Source organism: Populus alba, chromosome 3 (assembly GCF_005239225.2).
Source record: "Populus alba chromosome 3, ASM523922v2, whole genome shotgun sequence".
Taxonomy (NCBI): Eukaryota; Viridiplantae; Streptophyta; class Magnoliopsida; order Malpighiales; family Salicaceae; genus Populus; species Populus alba.
In genome coordinates this window covers 19,220,841-19,242,509 of record NC_133286.1, presented here as the reverse complement: position 1 = coordinate 19,242,509, position 21,669 = coordinate 19,220,841, and the positions used below count along the sequence as shown (strand labels likewise).

Below are 21,669 nucleotides of genomic sequence, written 5' to 3'. Positions count from 1 at the left end.
CCAATATTGTGCATGGATGCATTACACTGATGTCTCCTTCTAATTAACAACAGGGATGGTATTAGTTCGATAATTAAAACTCATAATACTCTAGGAATATCTCTATTTAGCACTGCAATACCTGCTTAAATTAATTAATTATATAAATAAACTGACAGTCACATATGATTTTACTGATTTGAGAAAATTAATGAAAACATATAAAAATCATTTCATATACATGTCAGTTTGTCAATGCATCTCAATTTAATTAGCTGATACGTTAAAAGATGGATTCTACCAGAAGGACAGAATATATCTTTCAAGCCAGATTTCCATTCGAACTGATAAGTTTACAAGGATGTTTTTTGCTCGTAGTTTTTGTCTGAATTCAAACAGTAAATAATAATGTAAACACAACTAGTTACTATGTAGAAACATCTTGAATATATTTTCTTAAGATTTAGGATTCTCCCTTCTATTCCAACTCTTCGTGGGGTCTAGACTCGCATATCTCAATTAATTCTACTTATTTTAAAATTAACGATCATGTAAGTTTTTAGTGATCCTGAAGTTTGTGAACATATAAGCTTCCAATGATCCTAAAGTTCGTGGAACTCGAAATAATAACCTTTAAAAAATAAATTTAGAATCTAATTAATTGAGCTATACCCCTTAATATTACATATTAAACATATTTGATTTGAAAGGTGGAGATATAGATTAAAAAAAAAATTCACATTAAAGACAGTTTTTAAATTATTCTCTGTCATTTAAAAAAAAGACGTTTTTTTTTTTCTGTCTTTCCTATATTAAAATAATAACTAAACGTAACTTTAATATAAAATTCAATTTTACTTGTAATTTTATCAATCAGTCTGCATGAAGTCCACTACATGCACGTGATGGTTGTTGGCACCGAGAACTCTAGGACGAACAAGAAGAAGAGCCAGCGCATATAATTAAGATTTACTCTTTATTATTTTATTACAAATCATCCTAAATCACCTAAGATCATACGCTTTGATTCTTGAACATTAAATCTAAACTAAACTTGTTCTCCCTCGCATGCTTAGATTTAACACTACACAACAATATTTCTTTTCTTACTTTAAATAATTTCATTGTTAATTGACGACGTCTGTATTCTCATTCACACAAATTTTCTATCAAAAATCACATCTTGTCTTTCTGCAAAATCATCTTTTAATTTATATCCTGGAATTTCCAACGAGCATTATACACTATATATCTACACAACAATCCCTTGAAGAAGGGGCCAAACAAGAGAAACAGTGGGCAGGAGAAATGAAGGCTTGGGCTCAAGAGAAAAAATTGGTATTTCTCATATTTGTATTAATTTATATAAAATTTATTCATCAATACAACACACAAAAGACCCATGTCTAAGTTCCTTGTTAAAAAAAATATTCAAATCCCAAATAAAAACCACTTCTCTTAATAAAAAGAAATTTATAAACTATCTAGCAGGTAGCCCAATAATAAAAGTTTGGAATAAAAAGATTTGTTCCTTTTATGATTTCATGTTCGAGCTATGTAGTTGCTAATATGATGGTTATTAGAGACTTGCATAATCGTTAATTTTAGAGCCCGTAAAATTAGTCGATATACATGCAAATTAACCCAAATACCCACTTTAATAATAATAATAATTTATATCAAGACACCTAAATATCATATTCCCCTGCACTTTTATTGGCCACAACAAGATCGTGACTTCAAATTGGGTCCTTAACTTGTGGTCTGTGGGACCTTTGCAACACACGTGAATTAGAAGAGGCCATATGGATTAGGCCTAACTTATTGAAAATAAAGCCCGTAGTGCATTTAATAAATAAAGATAGTTTTTTCTTGAATTTTGACACTTGACCAAAAACAAAATTAATAATAATAATATCTTTCCTTAGTATTTTTTACTAATAAAATATTATTAATTACTCCATATATATATCATAAAATTTCTTGTCTCGTAAAATAAACTGGGAGTCACTACTTTCATACAAAGTTAGGAAAAACATATTAGGTATGGACCGTGGTACTATCGTTAGGTATGGTGTGACAGCTTTCAATTAATTATTCTTAATTTGTTAGGTCTTTGTTAGGTTAATTATAGTTTTCTCAATTAATTCTTGGTTAGAAAGTCCTCGAGATATATTTCTCCCAGTTCTTTCTTTCTCGACCATTATTTTACGTTGCAACTTTGTATTTCTGCTCCAACTGTGAAGGTTCACAAGCCTTTCCTTATTGGTTGAAGTTTTGAGTTATTTTTTCTTGCCTTCTCGGTGGAATGTTTTTATTGTCCGTATGGAAACGTGGTTTTTAAAAAGATTTTGAATTTTTTTATTAAAATTAATTATTTTTTAAGTTTTTAAATAGTTTTGATATGCTAATATAAAAAATAATTTTAAAAAAATAAAAAAATTATTATTTCAATATATTTCTAAACGAAAAACACTTTGAATTAAAGTTTTGAGACTCGGGCCTGGGACTAGTCCGGGTCTAAGTAAAAACCCGCCTAGAAGTTGGCCTGGTGAAACCCGGTCAACCGGGGCAAACCCAGCCGAGACCCGACCTTTTTTATATATATAGCCATGAACGCTACAGGATTGTAGACAAATAGAACCTAATTTAAAAAAAAAAAAAAAAAGACAATTCCAATCCATAGCTTTTGTGCCCATAATACATCTCCACCCCAAACACGACATCCCCTTCAAGTCATCGAGCCTGGACAACCCCTACCTCAACACAACATATCAGATGTTAGTTTGATAGTTTGATGAGAAATGAAGTTGTTATGCATGTTTCTTTCACATTTACTACTCTTTTAAAGGCTTGTGATGCTAAAATGGATGTGGGTTTGGGGCGATAAATTTATGGGCAAACGATTTTGGTTGGGGGGTTTGGTGAGGATTTGCATGTTGGGAATTCTATGATTGATATGTATATAAAATGTGGGTCTATGAAATAAGGGTGAAAAGTGTTCGATGAAATGCCCAATAAAAATATGATTTATTGGACAGAGTTGATTTTTGTTTATGCAAAGAATGAGAACATGAAGAGTGCAAGAAAATTATTTGATAGGTTATTTGATTTTTAATTTTTTTTTTGTTGACTCGGGTCAACTTATCTAACCCGTGATCCAATTATTAAACCGAATTGATTATCAGATCGAGTTTTAAAACTATACTTTAAATTATAATTGCTTTGATAATCCCAACAGGTGATATATATATATATATAGGTGTTTAACTAATGGCTAGAAAGTGGGAACAAGAGGCGGTTTGGATTTGACACGAGAGTGTTATAAAAGGGATAGACTCTGGATTGCTATATATGAACAGTCATTCTTAATAGTTAAACCATGGGGGAAAAAAAAACTTGTAAACTCGAGGTCCGCTGGCAATTATACACTTGTTTATGTCTATAGGTTGGAGTATATAGTTATTCATATAAAATCACCGATGGCTCTTGCTCAAAACACGCTTAACTTCAAAGTTATAAAAAAGATTCTATAGATATATCTATAGCCAACTTTGATTTTTCATTTGAAGTTGTCAATTATTCTCATCGCATCTAGATTTAAATTTAATATTTATCAAATTATCCAACTATAGAAGTTGCTTGTAAATTAAAGATAGGGTTAGATTAGTTGAATTTATTTGACTTTTTAACCGTGTATTAAGGATATTTCATTTATATTATGGTTATGCACAGGAGAGTATAGACTGCAAAATTGAATGCATTAGCACTTCCAAAGTGGAAAACTATCATAGTCATGTGTGGTGTCCATCACAATACGCAAATTAATATATATAACTTTGAATAAACATATTAACTATTTTATTTTTAATTGTATGATAAATAATAAATACTACTATAGATATCCAAAACCCATTTGATAATTTAAAAATATCCAAAATTTTATATAATAAATAATAAATAGAATATAAATATTAAAAAATCCTACCCGCGAATACCCATTTCAATCCCTGCCTCCAAACCTGCCTTTCTTTGCAATTGTGTCCACAAGAATTGGTACTCTCTCACTTCCTCTCCTTATTATGGTCGTAGCTTTAAAACCCTCCATCTCAATCATCAATCATCAGTGCAAGCACAACCCATTTGCATTTTTCATCAATTATTGTGCTGAATCCAATGGTCAAATCTTGTGGATTTGAACTCATCTATCTCCATGAGAGAAATGGGTCGGTTATTGTTTTAGCCACCTTCGATGTCATGCTGTTGCAGATAAAGTTTCAAATTTGAAAACTCAGAGAGCCAAGAGAAGAGAAGACGAGAGTAAAAGAAAAGAGAGAGAAAAGAGAGGAAAAGGCAAAAAACTAGAAAGGTTTTTATCTTTTACAATTGACTCCGTCTGGTCTGAATTGAATCTAATCATATCACTCAAAAGATTTAAAATCTAAACAGATTGAATAAGAACTCAAATTAAAATTTTCATCAGTTCAACCAGAAACTCGATTCAATCTCCAAGTTTTGAATTTTCCGGATCTTGCCTTGCAGGGATAGATCATGTCACGTTACAACTTGTGATGGGAATCGACACTAGAGATTGGACAGGAGCACAACACTATAGGTGAATAGCGAACCCAACAAGAGTTCCTTGCTAACTTTGTTGAAAATTCATGGCGAAAGACCAGCATAAATAAATGGATGACAAGCACAGCGAAGGACAGGCCAACAAGTCTCCCATTTGTGGCAAATCATCCAATATTTGCTTTGTGAATTGCGACAGTTGTCTCCAATCAAATCAAAACTACTCCCAACTTCTACAGGCAGCAGCATCCTCCCACGTTGAGGAAAAAGGGGAACACTTTATACTGACGTTGGTGTGTGTCGAAGGCAAACCCCATCTGAAAAGGACCTGGCTTTCCTAGTTGGAAGGAAAGGAGCCCGAGTCACCTCACAAGGCCTGCGTTCATGGCAGGAAGCTTTGTGAATGGAAAAGATTCCTTTGATCACTTCATGCAAAAGAGAAGGGGCTGTGTCTACGAGGCATACGTGCCTGGTCTAAACTACAAGACGCGGAACTTCTTTCTTCCTTTTGATGTGTATATTACTCAACAAAACAAAGGATTAACGAATAAATAACAAACCTTGTAGTGCTTTTTTCCCCTTCTTACAGGTTACCAGAGAAAGGTCCTGTTGATTTCCCTCTGACACCTTAGCTCTCACTGTGAATTTGTCAATGAAACTGATATCTGCAGAGCATGATGCTAACAAGATACCCTGTAATATACAGGGATGAACTGATTGTTAAACCAAATGCAGTTATCTTCATCAGTCTGATGAGTGGAGTTTTGGGGACGAGCACATCTCATTATCAAACTCAATCCAACCTCTTCGGAATGGTTTGGTTGGAAATCCTCGGTGTCTTGGATTGGTTTTGGTCCAAAATTTTAGAATTGTCATTGATAGATAGATTCTAATTTCCAAGTAATAGTGTCATCAAAACCTTGCTCTTATGTTTTGTATTTCAGATGGAGTTTTCGACAAAAGTTTCTTTACCTCTGCGGTTTTCTGCGGTGGCTAGCTAGTGTCCATCATCAATCATTGTGTTAACCTTTTAGCACCAATTATTTTAGTCCTTTCTCACGATCACTACCCAAAACCAGCGCATTCATACAGTGCCCCCCATGTGGCATCGTCAATCCAACTACATGCCAAAGGTTCATTGTCCCCTCGTTAAATTATAGGTGCAGTCCCTCCCTTACCACACATGACGACATAAGTTAAGGAAGATTGGTGCTTAAGTCAAGTTCATTAATTAAACATTGACACTTAACTAGTCACCTTTGAGAGCAATTTGTTCGCTTAGCACTCTAAATCCAATATATTTTCAGCGACAAAATTGATGTACTCAATGCCATAACTACCGCAAACGTCTTAAACCAATCAAACCCATGTGAACATGCCCATTTGAATTATTGCCTTGCTAAAATCATTGAATCGGTGATTTTTATAACATTCCAAGTTGCCCTCATCTTTCACAAATTGTTAATCAAACAGGGATGGCAGATTTGATTGAACAATTGCCTTCATCACTTGTCAGAGGTTGGCCCAGACCACCCTTGCTTCTGCTCTCAAAAGAGACCATGGACCATCATCTGGCATTGCACATGCCATATCAAATATACTATTTATATAGATTTGAATCATCTTAATCAGGGAGGAAAAACAAGATTAGAGTCGTTTTCATTTTTATTTTGTTTTAATACTAAATCTAAATCTCATTCAATTATTCATCCTTGTCAGGTTGGAAGCATATCCCAACCCAGTTTATATGCAATCATAACAAGAAGAAGAAAAAAAAGGCATCCGTCAGTCTGCAAAGTTCTTGTATCCTGCTGTTAAGCCCTCGTATGATGTGTCCAAGTCTTTCAATAGACTAACGCCTAACATTTCCAGCCTTAAATGGCCATCAGAGCCATTTACTTGCAAACAAAAACTCCAAAGCAACGGCTTTTTATCAGACCAGCCATGAGCTTACAACGCATAGAATGCTTTCCATAACCTAGAAATCATAATATAAAACCCCATGAAGGAGACACGAACTAAAGCAGGGATCTGTTATTGCTTCTCCTCAACTGAAATCTGAAACTATGATAGATTCAGGGATCTCCAACCGCCTGAAAAGCACATTCTGTGGAGCTACTTCTTATTTAACAGTTATCTTAAACTGAAAATTTGCATACATGTGGCGATCTAAGTTAAGGAAACAATTAAAAACATCTGAACAAGAATTTCACAAGGAAGAACAAGACAACAAAATTTGCCATGTTGACAAACAAAACTTACAATACACCTGTCTGTGTTTAGGAAATCCATGGAGGGTTTTCTCTAAGCAGCCAATTTGGATTGTGTAACAGCTCATAAAATTGCCCTCATCCACCAGAAATTAGTTAGTTCAAAGTGATCAAGCACAACCTCAACCAAAAATTATAACCAAAACCAACCGAGCACACCGAATTAACCCCAAGCCTCGTCATCTCCTATCCAAGCAATGGAACAAAGAATTAAGATACGAGAAAAACCAAATATAGCACTACCTTGCTTTCTATTTCTAAAACACAACCAAGCACACTAAAAGTCAAAATTCCCCTAGTAAATTTCCTTCAAAACAAAGCATCATCACTAATCACCTATGCCCATTACATCAAATCCCCTACTCCCTAACTATGCTAGTAGTAAAATGACTCCAAAAAAGAAAAGGAAAAAAGAAAAAAAAAGTACTAATAACCACCACCCTACCCTTTATCCATTGGCTTCACAACAAGTGACCCCATCATCTGCTTCTGCCTCCTCATCTCCACAACCTTCCGATGTGAATTCGAGTGCAATTTGCTGGAGAATGTCGGACTATTCGCAGGCCGATACTCAGGCACCAACCTGCCAGACTTGTATCGCACCCCGCAAGCATTACACAACGTTTTAGGCCCATCTGGACCTGCCCGCCATTGCGGGGTCTTTTCAACACCACAATGCTGACATTTTCTCCCCATTTTTGCTACTGACACAGCTGGTTTTCTCCTTGTAGAATTTTCCCGGCTCCACCAGCGCTCTTGCTCACGGATTTCTCGAGGGCGCCTGTTGCGACGCTTGCTGCGAGCCTTGACAGGAACGCGAAGGCTACAGTAACTCATAATAATGCTACTATTACTGCTATTCCCACTGATGCTAGTGCTGCTAGTGGTACTGTTATCAAGAACGGAGACTGGGCTGTGGTGCTTGGGAATGCTGCCAGGCTCCTCGGAGAGAATGCCGAAGCAGGTTTCCACTGTTGGGAAAGCATCTTTATTTGATAACCATTCCAGTTCTTCCTCTGCAAATTCCTGAGATAACAAAAAAGGGAACAATTGCTCAGCAACTCAAAAGTCAAAACCTTCAATTTTTTTCTCAATGAGTCTGAGCTAACTCGAGGGTCAACACTCGAGAACTCAGAATAATGTTTGGACATAGTAGGGTAATTTAAAGGATGTCGGGGGCAGTATTGTCTTTTTAACATGAGCATGAAATCAAATCCTGGAAGCGACAAGGACAATTTATTGGGTCCAACTACACCCTCGTGAAAGACAGCTCACGACGATAAAGACTATACGTTCTTTGTATTAAATGTCCAAAACACCCCCCTTGAAACCGTCGTCCTCTTCGGAGGGGTTGTGACCATGTGGTCAAAATTGTCCTTTGCAAAAATTAAAAAATTCAATTTGTACCGTTATTCAAGGCCATCCAATTTGACTCAGCTGAGTCACCATCATGCCGAGTCAGTTAAACTCGGCCGCTAACCCCGGACAGAGTCCCCGAGTCGGCGAACAACACACTTAACCAGGCCGGGTCAGGCACAAAAAGGCCAAAAAAACACAGAGCCAAACCGAGTCAGGCCTGAAAGAGAGCAAATACCACCAAAGGCAGCGACTTCCGGACTTAAAAACCCATAAAAGGAACACCCAGATAAGAGACTTACATGTAACACACCATTTTCCAAAACGTTGAAAGAAGCCGAGGCAAGGGCATTAGGGTTAGGGGAAGGAAGTCCCTTTCTGGGTTTTTTGTTGTTGTTCTGGTGTTCTTCGTCATCATCTTCCTCTCCTACATCAGAACCGAAGTCCAAAAGGTCATCAACCATGAAACCAGCAGCCGTGTCTAGAGACTCCATTTCTTTGAAGAAGAAGAAGAAACCCACAAGGGTTGTTTATTTGTTGGTTTATTTTCTAGAGAGAGAGAGAGAGGTTTTGGTGTTTTGAAGGTAAGAGAGAGCATTTCACCTTTTTCTTTCGGCTATATTATCTCACGATGGACTCGAGGGTTTTTCCTCTTTCTTTCTTTTTTCTTTCTTTTTTTAGTGGGAACGAGGGGGTGTGGATTTTTTTGGTATTTACTATTTCCATTATTAATATAAATTTAGTTGATTTTATAACGTCTAGTGGGTAGGGCAGGTATCCCATGTAATACTGTTCATTCATGGGTGATAGATAAATTCTCCACGCCCGTTTTCTTCAACGGACCCTTTAAAAAGGAGCACTCCACTCCACCACTTCGCATAAAACGGCATGCTCCACTTTTTGTCTCGTGGATTTGTAGGTGTGATTGAGCTAATTTATACTCCCTAAATCAAACATCATGATTGGTGATTGGCATGATCTTTTCCTGGGTTTTCTTTTTATATGAATAGTAATTGAGAAAGATTTTAATCTTTAAACTTTCAAGGTGTTCTTGGGAATGTTTTCTTAATAGAGTGGATTTATGTTTTGATTTATTGATTTTTTTTAAATTAATGTGAGTATTTAAGCTACTTTGCATGTATCTTAATTAATCTCATAGACTCTAAAATTAACGATTATATAGATTTTCAATAATTTTGGTTTACAGATTTTTATTTTTTATGTAGATGAATTTTATATGATGTAAAAATGGAAAATTATCTATTCAAGGTATATCTAAATTCAATAATCATTATATTTACAGCAAAGGAAAACAAAAATAATGTCAACCGTGGTCTAATGTCCCTTACAATTTATATTCTCTCTATGCTTAGTTGTAAAGTAACTATTTTTGTATATTTAGTTTGATTGATAAATAAATTTTCTCCTTGTATTGTCATTTAGTATCTGAATTTTTTTTAAAATCATAAAAAGAAAATTTACTTCGATGGTGTCATTTTTTAACATGCACGATTTACTTAAGAAATAATAAGAGAGAATCGATATGCAAAAATTCCTCTGCAAACACTTTCACCAAGGAAAGAGTCATGGTTAATTTCTTAAGAAAAATATATTAATAGAATTAGTCCGTATATATATATATATGATTTAATGTCCATTAATAAAATAAATAGATAAAATATGCAATTATTTTAATGTCCATTGATAGTCAAAATAAAGGACCAGGCACACAAGTGAACAATTCATAGATCATTTGTTGTCATCACGATGATAAAGTTGGAAAGTACTATAATCTCCCTTAGGCCAGCATGACAACATTATTACCATCATCCTCCCTGTATTCTCCAGAATTTTAATTCTTTCCATGTTCGATTTTCAACGCGGTCATGAGCGCAAATAAGGTAAAGCAAGAGGGCGTTATGGTAATAAAAGATACGTTACGAAGAGATAAAATAGATACGATTTGTATTCAGTGGTAGTAGAAGAAAAATAAGGGGCGGGCCGCTTACGCAACGGGCAGCCCTAAAAACGGAACGGTCAACACAATGCGTGAAATGCATCCCTCCCAATAAGGTCCACCACCCACGTCACTAGACCAATAACATACTGACACGTAGATACGGGGAAATCCCCCAAGCTTTTGACCTCCCTGACACCGCACGTGGTGGCGATGATCTTGTGAGACCCGCACCAATCACCGGTATTTTAACCAGGTACCAGTAGTTGAATGGGGTGACTGGTCTAATTATAAAATAGCGTAGAAATTAAAAAAAAAAAAAAAAGTATTTCAGATTAAGTGTAATTGGTCCAATTTTGTGCCCTTTGATTGATTTATTTTTTCGGGGACCCTTCTGCATGTGCATAGAGGGGGTCCACCAACTGCACGTTACCCCTCTGGGATGATGGCTGGTGGGCAAGGGAGTAGTAGGGGGTGCTGGGTGCGTTGTCTTCTTCTTTCATGAACGTGAGAGTCACGTGCTATTGATGAGAATTATTGTAAAGCGATACCAAAAAGATTCAATGAATTGCCTTTGCCTCTCTCTCTCTCTCTTGTGTGTTTGTGTGTTTAGAATAAGAAAACTGAGATTATTAAAACCCATTGTGGCTTTAGTCTTATGATCCTTGCATGGTTAGGTTAGGTATTCTACGAACGTAGATCATCAGCTAGCATAGAATTATTAAAAGAATAATATAAATTATGTTTGGGGTGTATTTAATAAATTAAAATTTTAAACTCTAAATTTCTAGATTTTCTTTACCTCTTTTTTTTTTTAAAAAAAATAAAACAATATTAGAGTCTTATTTGTTAAACAGTGATGAATTTTAAATTTTATCATTTTTTTATCTAATAAAATTAAACATGAAATAATACGAGTCTATACTGATTTTAATCTCTAATAACTTTTACTTAAAATGACATGTTAAAAATAATATTGTTTTTAAATTTCACTTAACAACTTAAATTTTTAAATTAAAATGATTTCACAAATTTTATAAAAAATAAATTTCATGATTAAATATAATGTATCTGGTTTGATATTATAAATTATTATGTGAGTCTAATTCAATTGTATGAAATTATAGACCAAATTAATTAAGGTCTAACATTTCATTAAATTTGTTTTCTTTAATTTGACGATTAACATGTTATTAATTATTTTATTTCGTGACTATGATTGAGCTATAAAACGTTAAAAGATTCATATTTTAATATACAATCTATTAAATTGATAACCTATATAAACTTGATTATTTGTGATAACCTTACTAGTTGGTCATAATCTTAGATATAGAACTAGATTTATCCAGTAATTTTTGTATATATATCACCTGTTTTGAAGTGTAATTGCGATTATATTTTAAAATGTTTTTTATTTAAAAATATATTAAAATACTGTATTTTTTATTTTTTAATAATTATTTTTAATATCAGCGCATCAAAATAATTTAAAAAAATATAAAAAAATTATTTTAAAATAAAAAAATTATTTTTTTAATATTTTTAAAATATAAAAATAAACCGCACTATAATCAATAACAAGCACAAAAAGATCCCGTCAATGATCATGATTTCTTTTAAAAAAACGTTTTGCCACCAAATGACACTTGTTTGTTGACTATTGTTTTTAATTTAAAGAAAAGAAATATCTCGTGTATAGCTCGATATTAAAATCTCTATTCCAGCAATTTTAATAATATATATATTCTCCACTCCAACACAGCGCATCGAGAAAAACAACAAATATCTTTGAATGTTAGGCGTAAAATCTAAATCTAAAAAATCAAGGAATTAGGCAAGCTTTACTAATCACTGTCACCGAGACTAATCTCGTTAACTTTCATGCCTCGAAACCAAGATCATCCTGTAAGAAGGCATTAGATTGATAGCTGAAAAAACAAGCAGAAATCAAGATGGTAGGTCCATCTCGGCCTACCTTCATAACTGCTAGCATACAGCCAAATGGACCTGGACACCACACACAAGGCAAAAGATCTATAATTGTCGAGGCCCAGGCACCGTTTTCCTAAATTCCTCCTCCTCCTTCACATTGTAACGACACCGTACTATGCTGCAAGTTAAAATAAATAATACATGTTTTTTTTAAATATAGGAAGTAATTGCAAAAAATATCCAAAAAAAATATATTTATTTAATATCCTTATCTCTATCTCCATAGCTAAATAATTTTTTTTAATCTTTATTACTTCCTTTAGGAGCGGGTTGAATTTATATTTTTTTAAATTTTAAATTTTATTTTTAGATTGTTTTGATGTATTGATTTTAAAAAATAAAAATATAATTATCCTAATATATTTTTAAATAAAAAAATATTTTAAACCATAACCATTATAAAAATCTCAAACAGATCCTATATCGATCTTTCATGTTCTAAAACAGTAAATGTTATCGAAATGAATTGATTGAATTTCTCAACTATAGGTTATTGATCGAGTCTCTTGACTCTTGATGTTATCCTTTGGATCTTCACCTGTCTTCCTCTCCCCCAATCGGATCCCTGTGTTAAAATAATTGAAGAGAACATTACACAGTGCACGTGTTACTCACATGTTTCCTGGCGAACTCTAATTTCTCCGAGCCTATCGTGATAAAATATGCTATAGATCCATAATAGACGAAGCCCAGTCACGTGTGACTTGATTTATGCCTTTTCGTGCTAAGAAATTAATTAGTAATATATTATTAATTATTTATTGGAACTCACTTAAAAAAATATATTTAAAAAAGATAAATTTTAAGTAAAAATATTTTAAACATCATTAGATTTTCCTGTCTTCGTCATCCCGTATTCAAATTCAATTTTTTATCTTTGAGTTTGAGTATTATATCAAACCAGTTAAAATAATTTATTTTTTGAAAACACAACCACTTTAATGTAAAAAAATGAGCTTTTAAGATTATTTTTAAAAAATATTTTGATCCAAATTCATATACGAACAGGAGGGAAAAAATCACATTATACTTGATCTAACTGTCCACAATTTAAATTCATTATAGTCAACATATTTTATACAAATTAAAATTAATCAAAATTAAATTAGAGAATGGGCCTTCCTCCAGAAAAGACTGGACAAGAAGGCCCATGACTTTTAAACTCCTCAACAATTCTCCTTTCAAGAAAAAGAACAGAGAAGGGTCAAGGGAGAAAAAGCCCGGATATAGAACGTCGTCGTTCCTGAAAATAGTACCTTTTTATCTTATTGTACACGTGGCAGCCAGCAGCAACTCCACAGAGAAACGAAATAAGCAGACCACACTGATTGCACCGATAGAAGGAAAGGAAGTTGTTTCCCATTTGTAAATCAACCAGTCTTCATTCAAGAAGCAGTGAGTAGTTCATTCGTTCAAGACTATAGGAGCTGAAATGAATTTGTGAAATGGTTTTTTGAAGAGAAAGGCGTACAAGATGAAGGGGCTGACTCTTCCAAAAACACCGCTAACTTCAAGTAGCAGCAGCAGCGCAAGGCCTCCATTACTGCCTCTGGTTCCATGTTTTGCTGGGATTTCTAGAAAAGTCATTTCATCTTCATGTAAGTTCTTTTGTTTTGTTCACTTTGATTTCCTTTTGTGTTAAAAAAAATTATTCTTTGTCCAGAGGAAATGATAAAGCTACTTACTGACTGGTATTTCATTTCATTTTCATCTGTATGTTGAATTTCGTCTGCTGGCTGTGCTAAATGGTTAAGTTAGTATAGGTGGGAGACCGACCTCAGAGTGAAATTTGAGTTGAGCTTATCTGGGTTCAGAAACAAAAACTAGCTTAGTTCGAGTCAAGTTTTTGTTAGGATGAGGTGGAGAATTTGAGCTTATTTTGAGGATACTGGTTTATTCTGTTGTTATTATTGTTGGTTGTTTTTTTCTTCTTGCTGGGATTAAAAGGTGGAAGTATATATGGTGGAGCATAAAGGGTGTGGAGTTGCAATTGCCATCGATTATGATTTGACGTTTCTGTTCAAGTGAATGGATGAAAAAAATGTAATGAGTCCAAATATAGTGAGTGGCATTTTTGTGTTGTCAGAATATGGTACTCGTTCTAGTACAACACCAGCAGTAATCGCTTTTACAATCAATGTTTGAAAATCATTCCTGGGATTCTAGTAGGATTTCTTCTTGGTTAAAGTTTAGATATACACCATGCACTATAAACCTTAAATTTCCATGGCTGATTGATTGGATGGTGGGTGTCTTTTTAGGGATCACAGACGGGATTTCTTTTACTATTGTATGCTGTTTAGTTAGTTTAGACGAGTGTTCGTTGTATTCTAGCACTCCAGATAAAGTAAATAGGTTTTGGGTGAATGGAAAACTAATAAATTTTGGATGCTAAAATGATGAAATAGAAAAAACGAACAACACTTAAACTATTGCGTGGCATTTGGATGGTTTGTCTTTGGAGAGTAGTTACCATGCCGGGTAGCTGTACTGATCAGTTTGGGTATTGTTTAGGGATGTATTTGTAAATTTATTGAACTAGGATATCTGCTGGAAATTCATTATGAGCCCAACAATTTAGTGGCTTAAATCTATACACTTCCCTTTTCTTTCCATCTTAATTAAGCATTATGGAGACTAGAGAGGGCCTGAGCACAGAGGTATACCTAGTAACTTGGCCTGATGTGATCCTTAATTCTTTATTAAACCCTATTATAACATGAATGCGCTGCAATGTTTTGTCTCCTGTGCATGGTGTGCTATCAAGTAAGACTCTCCAACTTCAGCAGTCGGGCTGAAATAAAATTCAGGTATAATTATGGAGGCTATTGAGTGTCATCCCTTTGGGTTCTAAAGTAGTTCATGGATAGACTTTCTTTGTTGATATTTGTACTACTAAAAAATGACATGCATCTAGCAAATATATTTTTATATTTGTTGGTGTTTAACGAAGACATAAAGAAAAGGGAAGTACATAGATTTAATAATAAGATGCCTATAGTAAATATATTTATGTTCTGTGTATTTACATCATGTCTATTGTCAGTGGTCATGGTGTTCAATTAGTGGGTAACATGTTCTTTAATAGTAAGATGCAGAGAGATCTCAAAGTTGAACAGATTCGACACATTTAGAGCACAAGCATCCAATGTTACTATAGGATCTGGGGGCTATGAAGAGGAGGAACAGGACAACAAGAAAAGTTTTAGCGGTGGTCCACCTGGTGACAACTTACCTGAAATGTAAGTGATATGAAATACTGACTCTTATAAAACTACAATGTGGTAAACATTTGTGTCGTTTAAGCCTTTATGATGCACTATAATTCCTCTCTTTGATTCATCAAGTTCTATGGCACTGTGAGCTTCAAATAGACATGTATGGTGTGCGATTTCATATTTAGCAACATTTGTATGCATAATTGGAAGAAAAATCCTCATGTGTTTTTATTACTTTGTTACTCGTTCAGAAAGTGGAGCTGGCAGCCCTTTTCAGTTGAAGAATTTATCTAAATCTTATTTAAGTAGCTTTTCTTTCTGTACTGTATGATTCCAACCCCTCTTTCCCATTCGTTGGGAGCTAGAAGCAGCCTTTCACTGTCAGAATTATGAAAAAAAGATTTCTGCACCTCCTCTATTATCCTTTATGAAAATTACATGATGTGGACATCAATAAGGAATTATATCTTTTTGGGGAAGACTCCTTCGCTGTTTTGAGTATTCATTTGATTTCAAACCCAAACTTGTTTTTGGTCCAATAACCCTCAACATTGAAAAGAATTTTTCTAAATTTGTTTAACATTGATGATCTTAAACATCTAATCAGTACACCTGAACTCTAAATTGCCTGAGGCCTAGGATGGACAACGTTCAAGTCAGATGTCACTCATATTTGTTTCGTATTTGCAGTATAAAACCACCCAGCAAAATTCCTTATCCTCTATCTATAGCTATTGTGCTACTTGGATGTGCTTTGGTATTTTCACTTGTTGCTTTTGTGAGAGGTGGACCTTCATCAATTTTAGCAGCAATCGCAAAGTCAGGATTAGCTGCTGCATTCACATTAATATTTGTTTCTGAAATCGGGGACAAGGTAACCAGTTTACAGTTTTAACTTTTTTCTTGAATTTCCATCTACTTCTATGTCCTTGAAACTTTGTATGATATTGTTCTTTGATTTACTCAGTTCAGTTCTTATCTCTTTTATTGAAGTTCTGCATGCAACGCCTAGACAGCTTGACATTTTTCAATGTATCCATCTAACCTTTTGCTCTTAGCAGAAGTTTGTCAAAGAAGGTTCTTTCTTATTCAAATCTTTCTCTAAAGGAAGTAAGGAGAAGAAATACAAGAAAAAAAAATCTAGAGAACATGGAGGGTATAACAACTTCCCTGGGAAATGAAAACATGAAGTATGACCTAAAGCATACAATTCAATTGCTCAAATTTCTTGTCAACTGAAGAAAATTAATTACATTATTTTTTTTTTAATATACTGATGGCTTCAGTTGCTCACTTGTTCATGATTTTTGCTGACCAAATAACAACCACTACTATCTCAAGACTTTTTCCTCCATTATCTGCTCTTCTAACATTTGAGGAAAACATCTTACTACTGTTTATAATTCATTTGAGAATAAGTCAGCTATTTTGTGATTTTCACCACAAAATTAAAGTAACCAAACTTTTGGAGCTTCCCAAACTATAGATAGAGGAAATAATTTTTTATCATATCAGTTTTCCAAAATTAAGGGCAAAGGAAAGCCAACCGCAATTTGGTTGCAACTGCAGGCAAACTTGAACAAATGATAAATAAAGCGTACATGCTGGATGCTTTTTGGCAGTCAGGGCTGCTTTTAAAATTATGTAACAAATCTGTGCAACAATTACATTTGAATTCTCAAAAAAAAAAAAAAAAAATTGAAACTGATTGCCCAAAAATAAAAGAAGATACTTCACCCTTTGTTGAAATAATTGATGTTTAACCTTGCGCTTTTTCATGTTTGTGGCACTCCAAGCTTCCATGCCCTTTTGCATTTTCTGCGTTCCAGCAGCCAGGCTTGATAACTGTTATTCATGATGACCTCATTGGCTCCTGCTGGTGAGATAGATTTATTGGACTTGATCTTCTAGTCTCCTTGAGTAATGAGTATAACAGAAATATCCAGATACTGACAGGAAGTGTGAATATGTTGCTCTTAACTTGTTCTTTCTTTGCTCTCAGTGTTTTTTTATGGCTTCACACATAACAAATGAATGGTGGAAATCTTATTCTAAGGGAACCTTTTGTTTTTCTAATTTAATTGAGGGCATCATTCAAACATAAGCAGAATGGTGATCGGGAATAGCACAACCTGATGAGAAAGATTCATTTAGCTAATGTGTGAAAAATAAAGGCAGTACAGCCTAGGGTTGGGTCCGATTGGGATATGTTTTATGCATTTGAGGATTTCGTTTCTTACATGTGAACCCATTTGCTTGCTGCAGTCGAGTATTAGTTGCAAACAGAATGAAATTGTTGAAAGATCAATAGTCATCACTCAGTATGGTTACCACATTCTATCTTACTTGTACCTCCAAATTTCTGGAGCCTGAAATTAACTTTCTCTTGTATTGACAGACATTTTTTATTGCTGCACTCTTGGCCATGCAATATGAGAAAGGACTGGTATGTTTCTCACAAGCTTTCACCCCATTCTTACTTCAGCATTGCTTACTATTGAGTTATTAAACTTATTGATTATGTCATGTTCTTCAATGTTTGTTCTGATTCAATTTTCTTAAAGGAGGTCATAAATATGACAGTTTTATTCCCTAGCCCCGAATAAAAATCTGAAAACCCTGAGAAGTTGTCAACTTACTCCCAAAAAAAGAAGACAAATGTGATAGTAATAAGTGGCACTGATTGTCATTGCCATTCATTTCTAATCAGAAAATACTAGTGGTCACCCCTCCTTGAATTGCAGAAAGGTGACTGAAGAACTCATTTATTATAGATTTGACTTGGTACGTCACTGTTGTCACCAGAAAGCTTCTCATGGATGTGTTTTTGTGAGGCAGGGTGCCAAGGGACCGATTAAAAGCAATGAAATAGATCAATCCTAAACATATCTGAAACAATCACATTATAGTTTTCTTATTCAATCTAGTTATCTTTCAGTATCTTTTGGATTGGAGATCAGAGTCTTGTTGTTTATCTGTTGCCTTAATTTTGCTATGAATAAACACCATAATATTGAGTGTATTTCTATACAATTTCAACATGAAACGATGAATCTGAAGCACTTAGCAACCATCATTAAGTTAAGATTGGTGGTTGTTTGTTGCAGATGTGTATTATAGTATCTAGATATGATGATCTCATATCAATTAACGCTTACTTTTTTGGCTAAATTTTTCTTTCAATGCCTTGAATCATTTACCAGGTTCTTCTGGGGTCAATGGGTGCTCTTTCACTTATGACAATCTTGTCAGTTGTAATTGGACGAATCTTTCATTCAGTACCTGCTCAGTTCCAAACAAGTAAGCTGTAGTCTTGGTAACTGTCAACTAACTGACTTGCTTGTGTTCTTTATTAATGACTTTAGTGAAATAGAAACATCTCTTATCTTGTTAGCTTGTGAACAGCCCTGCCAATTGGAGAATATGCAGCAGTAACACTTCTCATGTTCTTCGGGCTAAAATCAATAAAAGATGCATGGGATCTTCCAACAAATGATGTTAAGAGTGGCAACGAAAGCAGTCCAGAACTTGATGAATACTCGGAAGCTGAGAAGCTTGTGAAGGTAATCTTGTAACCTGGAAGCCTGAGCTTTTGGGGAATATATTCAGTTCATTCTTTCTGAGCGAGTTGCAAAAGGAAAATGAATGGCGTATATTTGTCTGATGATTTTAGGAGACTTTGTTTTGTGTTGGAATTTGTTTCATTGGGTGTTTCCCAAAAATTCATGGCAGCAGATACTTTCTTAACGTCTACAGGTCTCAAAACTGCTCACAAATCCATTTGAGATTGTGTGGAAGTCATTCAGCCTTGTATTCTTTGCGGTAAGCATCCATACTTCCATCTTATGAAACAAAGTGTCCAATTTCACCATATCCTAACTGGTTCCAGGAATGGGGAGATCGCTCGATGCTCGCAACAATTGCTCTTGGAGCTGCGCAGGTGCAATTTCATGAACTGTTGATCATATGATGTAGTCTCTTCACAATCGAGAATCAATCACAGCATTTGCTTCTCCCCTTTCCCCTTTCCCCTTTCTGCAGTCTCCATGGGGCGTGGCAACAGGAGCCATTGCTGGACACCTGGTTGCAACATCCATTGCGATTCTAGGAGGAGCCTTTCTTGCAAACTACATTTCAGAAAAGCTGGTAAGAGCCACAACATGCATTTATAGGTTATCATAAAACATTTCTTCTGGTATTCTGTATTCTACGCAATTCACTCTGTCTTCAAACCAGGTTGGCTACTTGGGTGGAGTGCTGTTTCTTGTTTTTGCTGTTGCCACTTTTTTTGGCTTCTTCTAATGAGTTCATTGGAATCAAGAGAAACAGTTTTCAGGCAGTCATACTGCCTGTGGATGTTGGACAGCATTAGTTATTAGGGAAAATATAGCTGACGAAAAGGAGCAAAACATGTGCCACGCAGCTCTATGACAGAGATTCATACCAAGACCCCAACTTGGGTCAAGTGTAATTCATGTTGTAATACTTGAGAATTCAGTTGAAACTTGGAAGGGCGAATCTGTGTATTTTTCACTGGATGCAGAATTAAATCCTCACTCGTGAGTAAGAAACTGACACTTTCGCTATTGTTTTGTGACTCAAATTTACATGAAACGGTAGTATGCTCTATTTTGCTGGTTGGTCTTCACAAGCTAGTCCCACGATTCAAAAGTATCCGTACGTACCTCGTTACTGTTCCTCTTAGCATCTTACAACAAATGAACAAACGCCTCAAGTCATAGCATGTAAAGGAGAAAAGGCCAGCAGATTATTGCAAAACTATGCTCATGGATTCTGACTGTAGATGCGGCGTGGCTAGTTGTCATTTTTTTTTTTGGGATAAAAGATGATATAACTTCATTAAGATCTCTCATAGCCAGTAAGAAAATGGCTATACAGGGAGAGAGAGAAAAGGGTACTTTACAAACTAAATAGTAATCCTTGTCTGCTACAATTGCTCATAAAGAACTTATCATGTTCATGGAGAACATACTACTTCTTAGTGTGAAATCTGGCATATTACCATTACTCTTTTCTAAGGCGTTCATTCAGTAAAGAAATTTCCCTTTTTATTTTTGTCATCTCAAACACGAGCTTGGTGTTTCAGAAAAGCTTGAATTTTGTAAGCTTTTTCTTTAGATTTGTACCTCTAGTTACCGGGTCGGACTCAGATCGATGTCTCTGTTGAACACAGACTAAAGTGCGTCATTACTGTTGGTTTATGCTCTTGTTTACTTTCTCTTTCCTTTTTTACAATTTGTTTGGCTTTTCTGGTGATATACGGATTTGAAGTTTGAAATCTTTTATATTCATAGGGAAAATCAACAATATTTTCATATTCAACATTTCAGTTGCATTGTCTGATACATCTGACAGTATGAGAGTCTATTCAGAGAAACCACAAACCAACATTCAATCCAATTAACTTGTATTCTTAGTATTTCAAATGAACTGCGATCCTCAGTAATGTTTCTGCACCATCCGTGACTGCTTGACCTGATGGGATAAGTCCTCGTACTTCAGCAAACCCGATAGCGTTCTTAAACTTGCCCGTTCCTCCAGTCACCGAGGGGGTTTTAGTACTTTTTGCAACAACCACGAAAATTGCATCTTACGAGGCAAATGAGCGATCTTAAAGAAACAAGAAATCAGGAAACAATCAGATCTGATTTCTCCATATATTACAATTTATTAAAAACCAAGAAATCAGGAAACAATCAGATTGCACAGTCAACATTCGTGTAAAGAAAAAATAAAGAATCAAAACCCTAATTTACAATTCGAGCCCCTCGCACAAATAAAAAACCTAAATTTACAGTTTTCAAGAAGACATATATTGCATGAAAAACACGTACAAAGAGGGATACACACACAAATACATTAAAACCTAACAGGCCATCTTCGGTGTATAGATGATTGGTACTGTGCCATAACAAGCAACTGAACGATCAAAACAGCCACAAACCACGGTGACATTCTCTCGAAGGACAAGTAGGGTTTGGTCATCATTTGCTTCCCAAACAAGCCTTTGAATGAAGATAAACATTGTATGATAAACAGCATGGTTATAGGCGTGGCAGGAAGCACCCATTGGAACGTCATCCGATATTCTGGACCTTCAGCCTCAAAGGAATGCATAGATGTCACAAGAAGAAAGATCATGGCAAAGAGAAAGAGAAGAGCTTTGTATGGAAGAGGGTCTAGAGAAAGCATCTCCAGGGCACAAGAGAGCTTGCTCCTTCTATTTCTATATTGCATCGCTAGCTAGCTATTCGATCAATCAATGACTTTTGCTCGATCTTTTTCTTGTCTTGAAAGG

General features: G+C 35.0%; 2 protein-coding genes across 2 annotated transcripts; one reads left to right on the top strand and one right to left on the bottom strand.

Annotated features, from left to right (window-relative positions):
* Positions 1-7,040: 7,040 nt before the first annotated feature.
* On the bottom strand, positions 7,041-8,857 carry LOC118054527 (GATA transcription factor 1). Its single transcript, XM_035066158.2, has 2 exons — positions 8,483-8,857; positions 7,041-7,850 (listed from the first exon to the last, which is right to left on the bottom strand). Exons 1-2 carry the CDS (start codon positions 8,672-8,674, stop codon positions 7,266-7,268), a joined length of 777 nt encoding a protein of 258 aa, XP_034922049.1. The 5' UTR covers positions 8,675-8,857; the 3' UTR covers positions 7,041-7,265.
* Positions 8,858-13,431: 4,574 nt separating this feature from the next.
* On the top strand, positions 13,432-19,938 carry LOC118054525 (protein PAM71-homolog, chloroplastic). Its single transcript, XM_035066157.2, has 10 exons — positions 13,432-13,730; positions 15,221-15,374; positions 16,041-16,224; positions 17,749-17,796; positions 18,554-18,650; positions 18,756-18,913; positions 19,107-19,172; positions 19,240-19,290; positions 19,392-19,496; positions 19,587-19,938. Exons 1-10 carry the CDS (start codon positions 13,607-13,609, stop codon positions 19,650-19,652), a joined length of 1,053 nt encoding a protein of 350 aa, XP_034922048.1. The 5' UTR covers positions 13,432-13,606; the 3' UTR covers positions 19,653-19,938.
* The last annotated feature ends 1,731 nt before the right edge of the window (positions 19,939-21,669 follow it).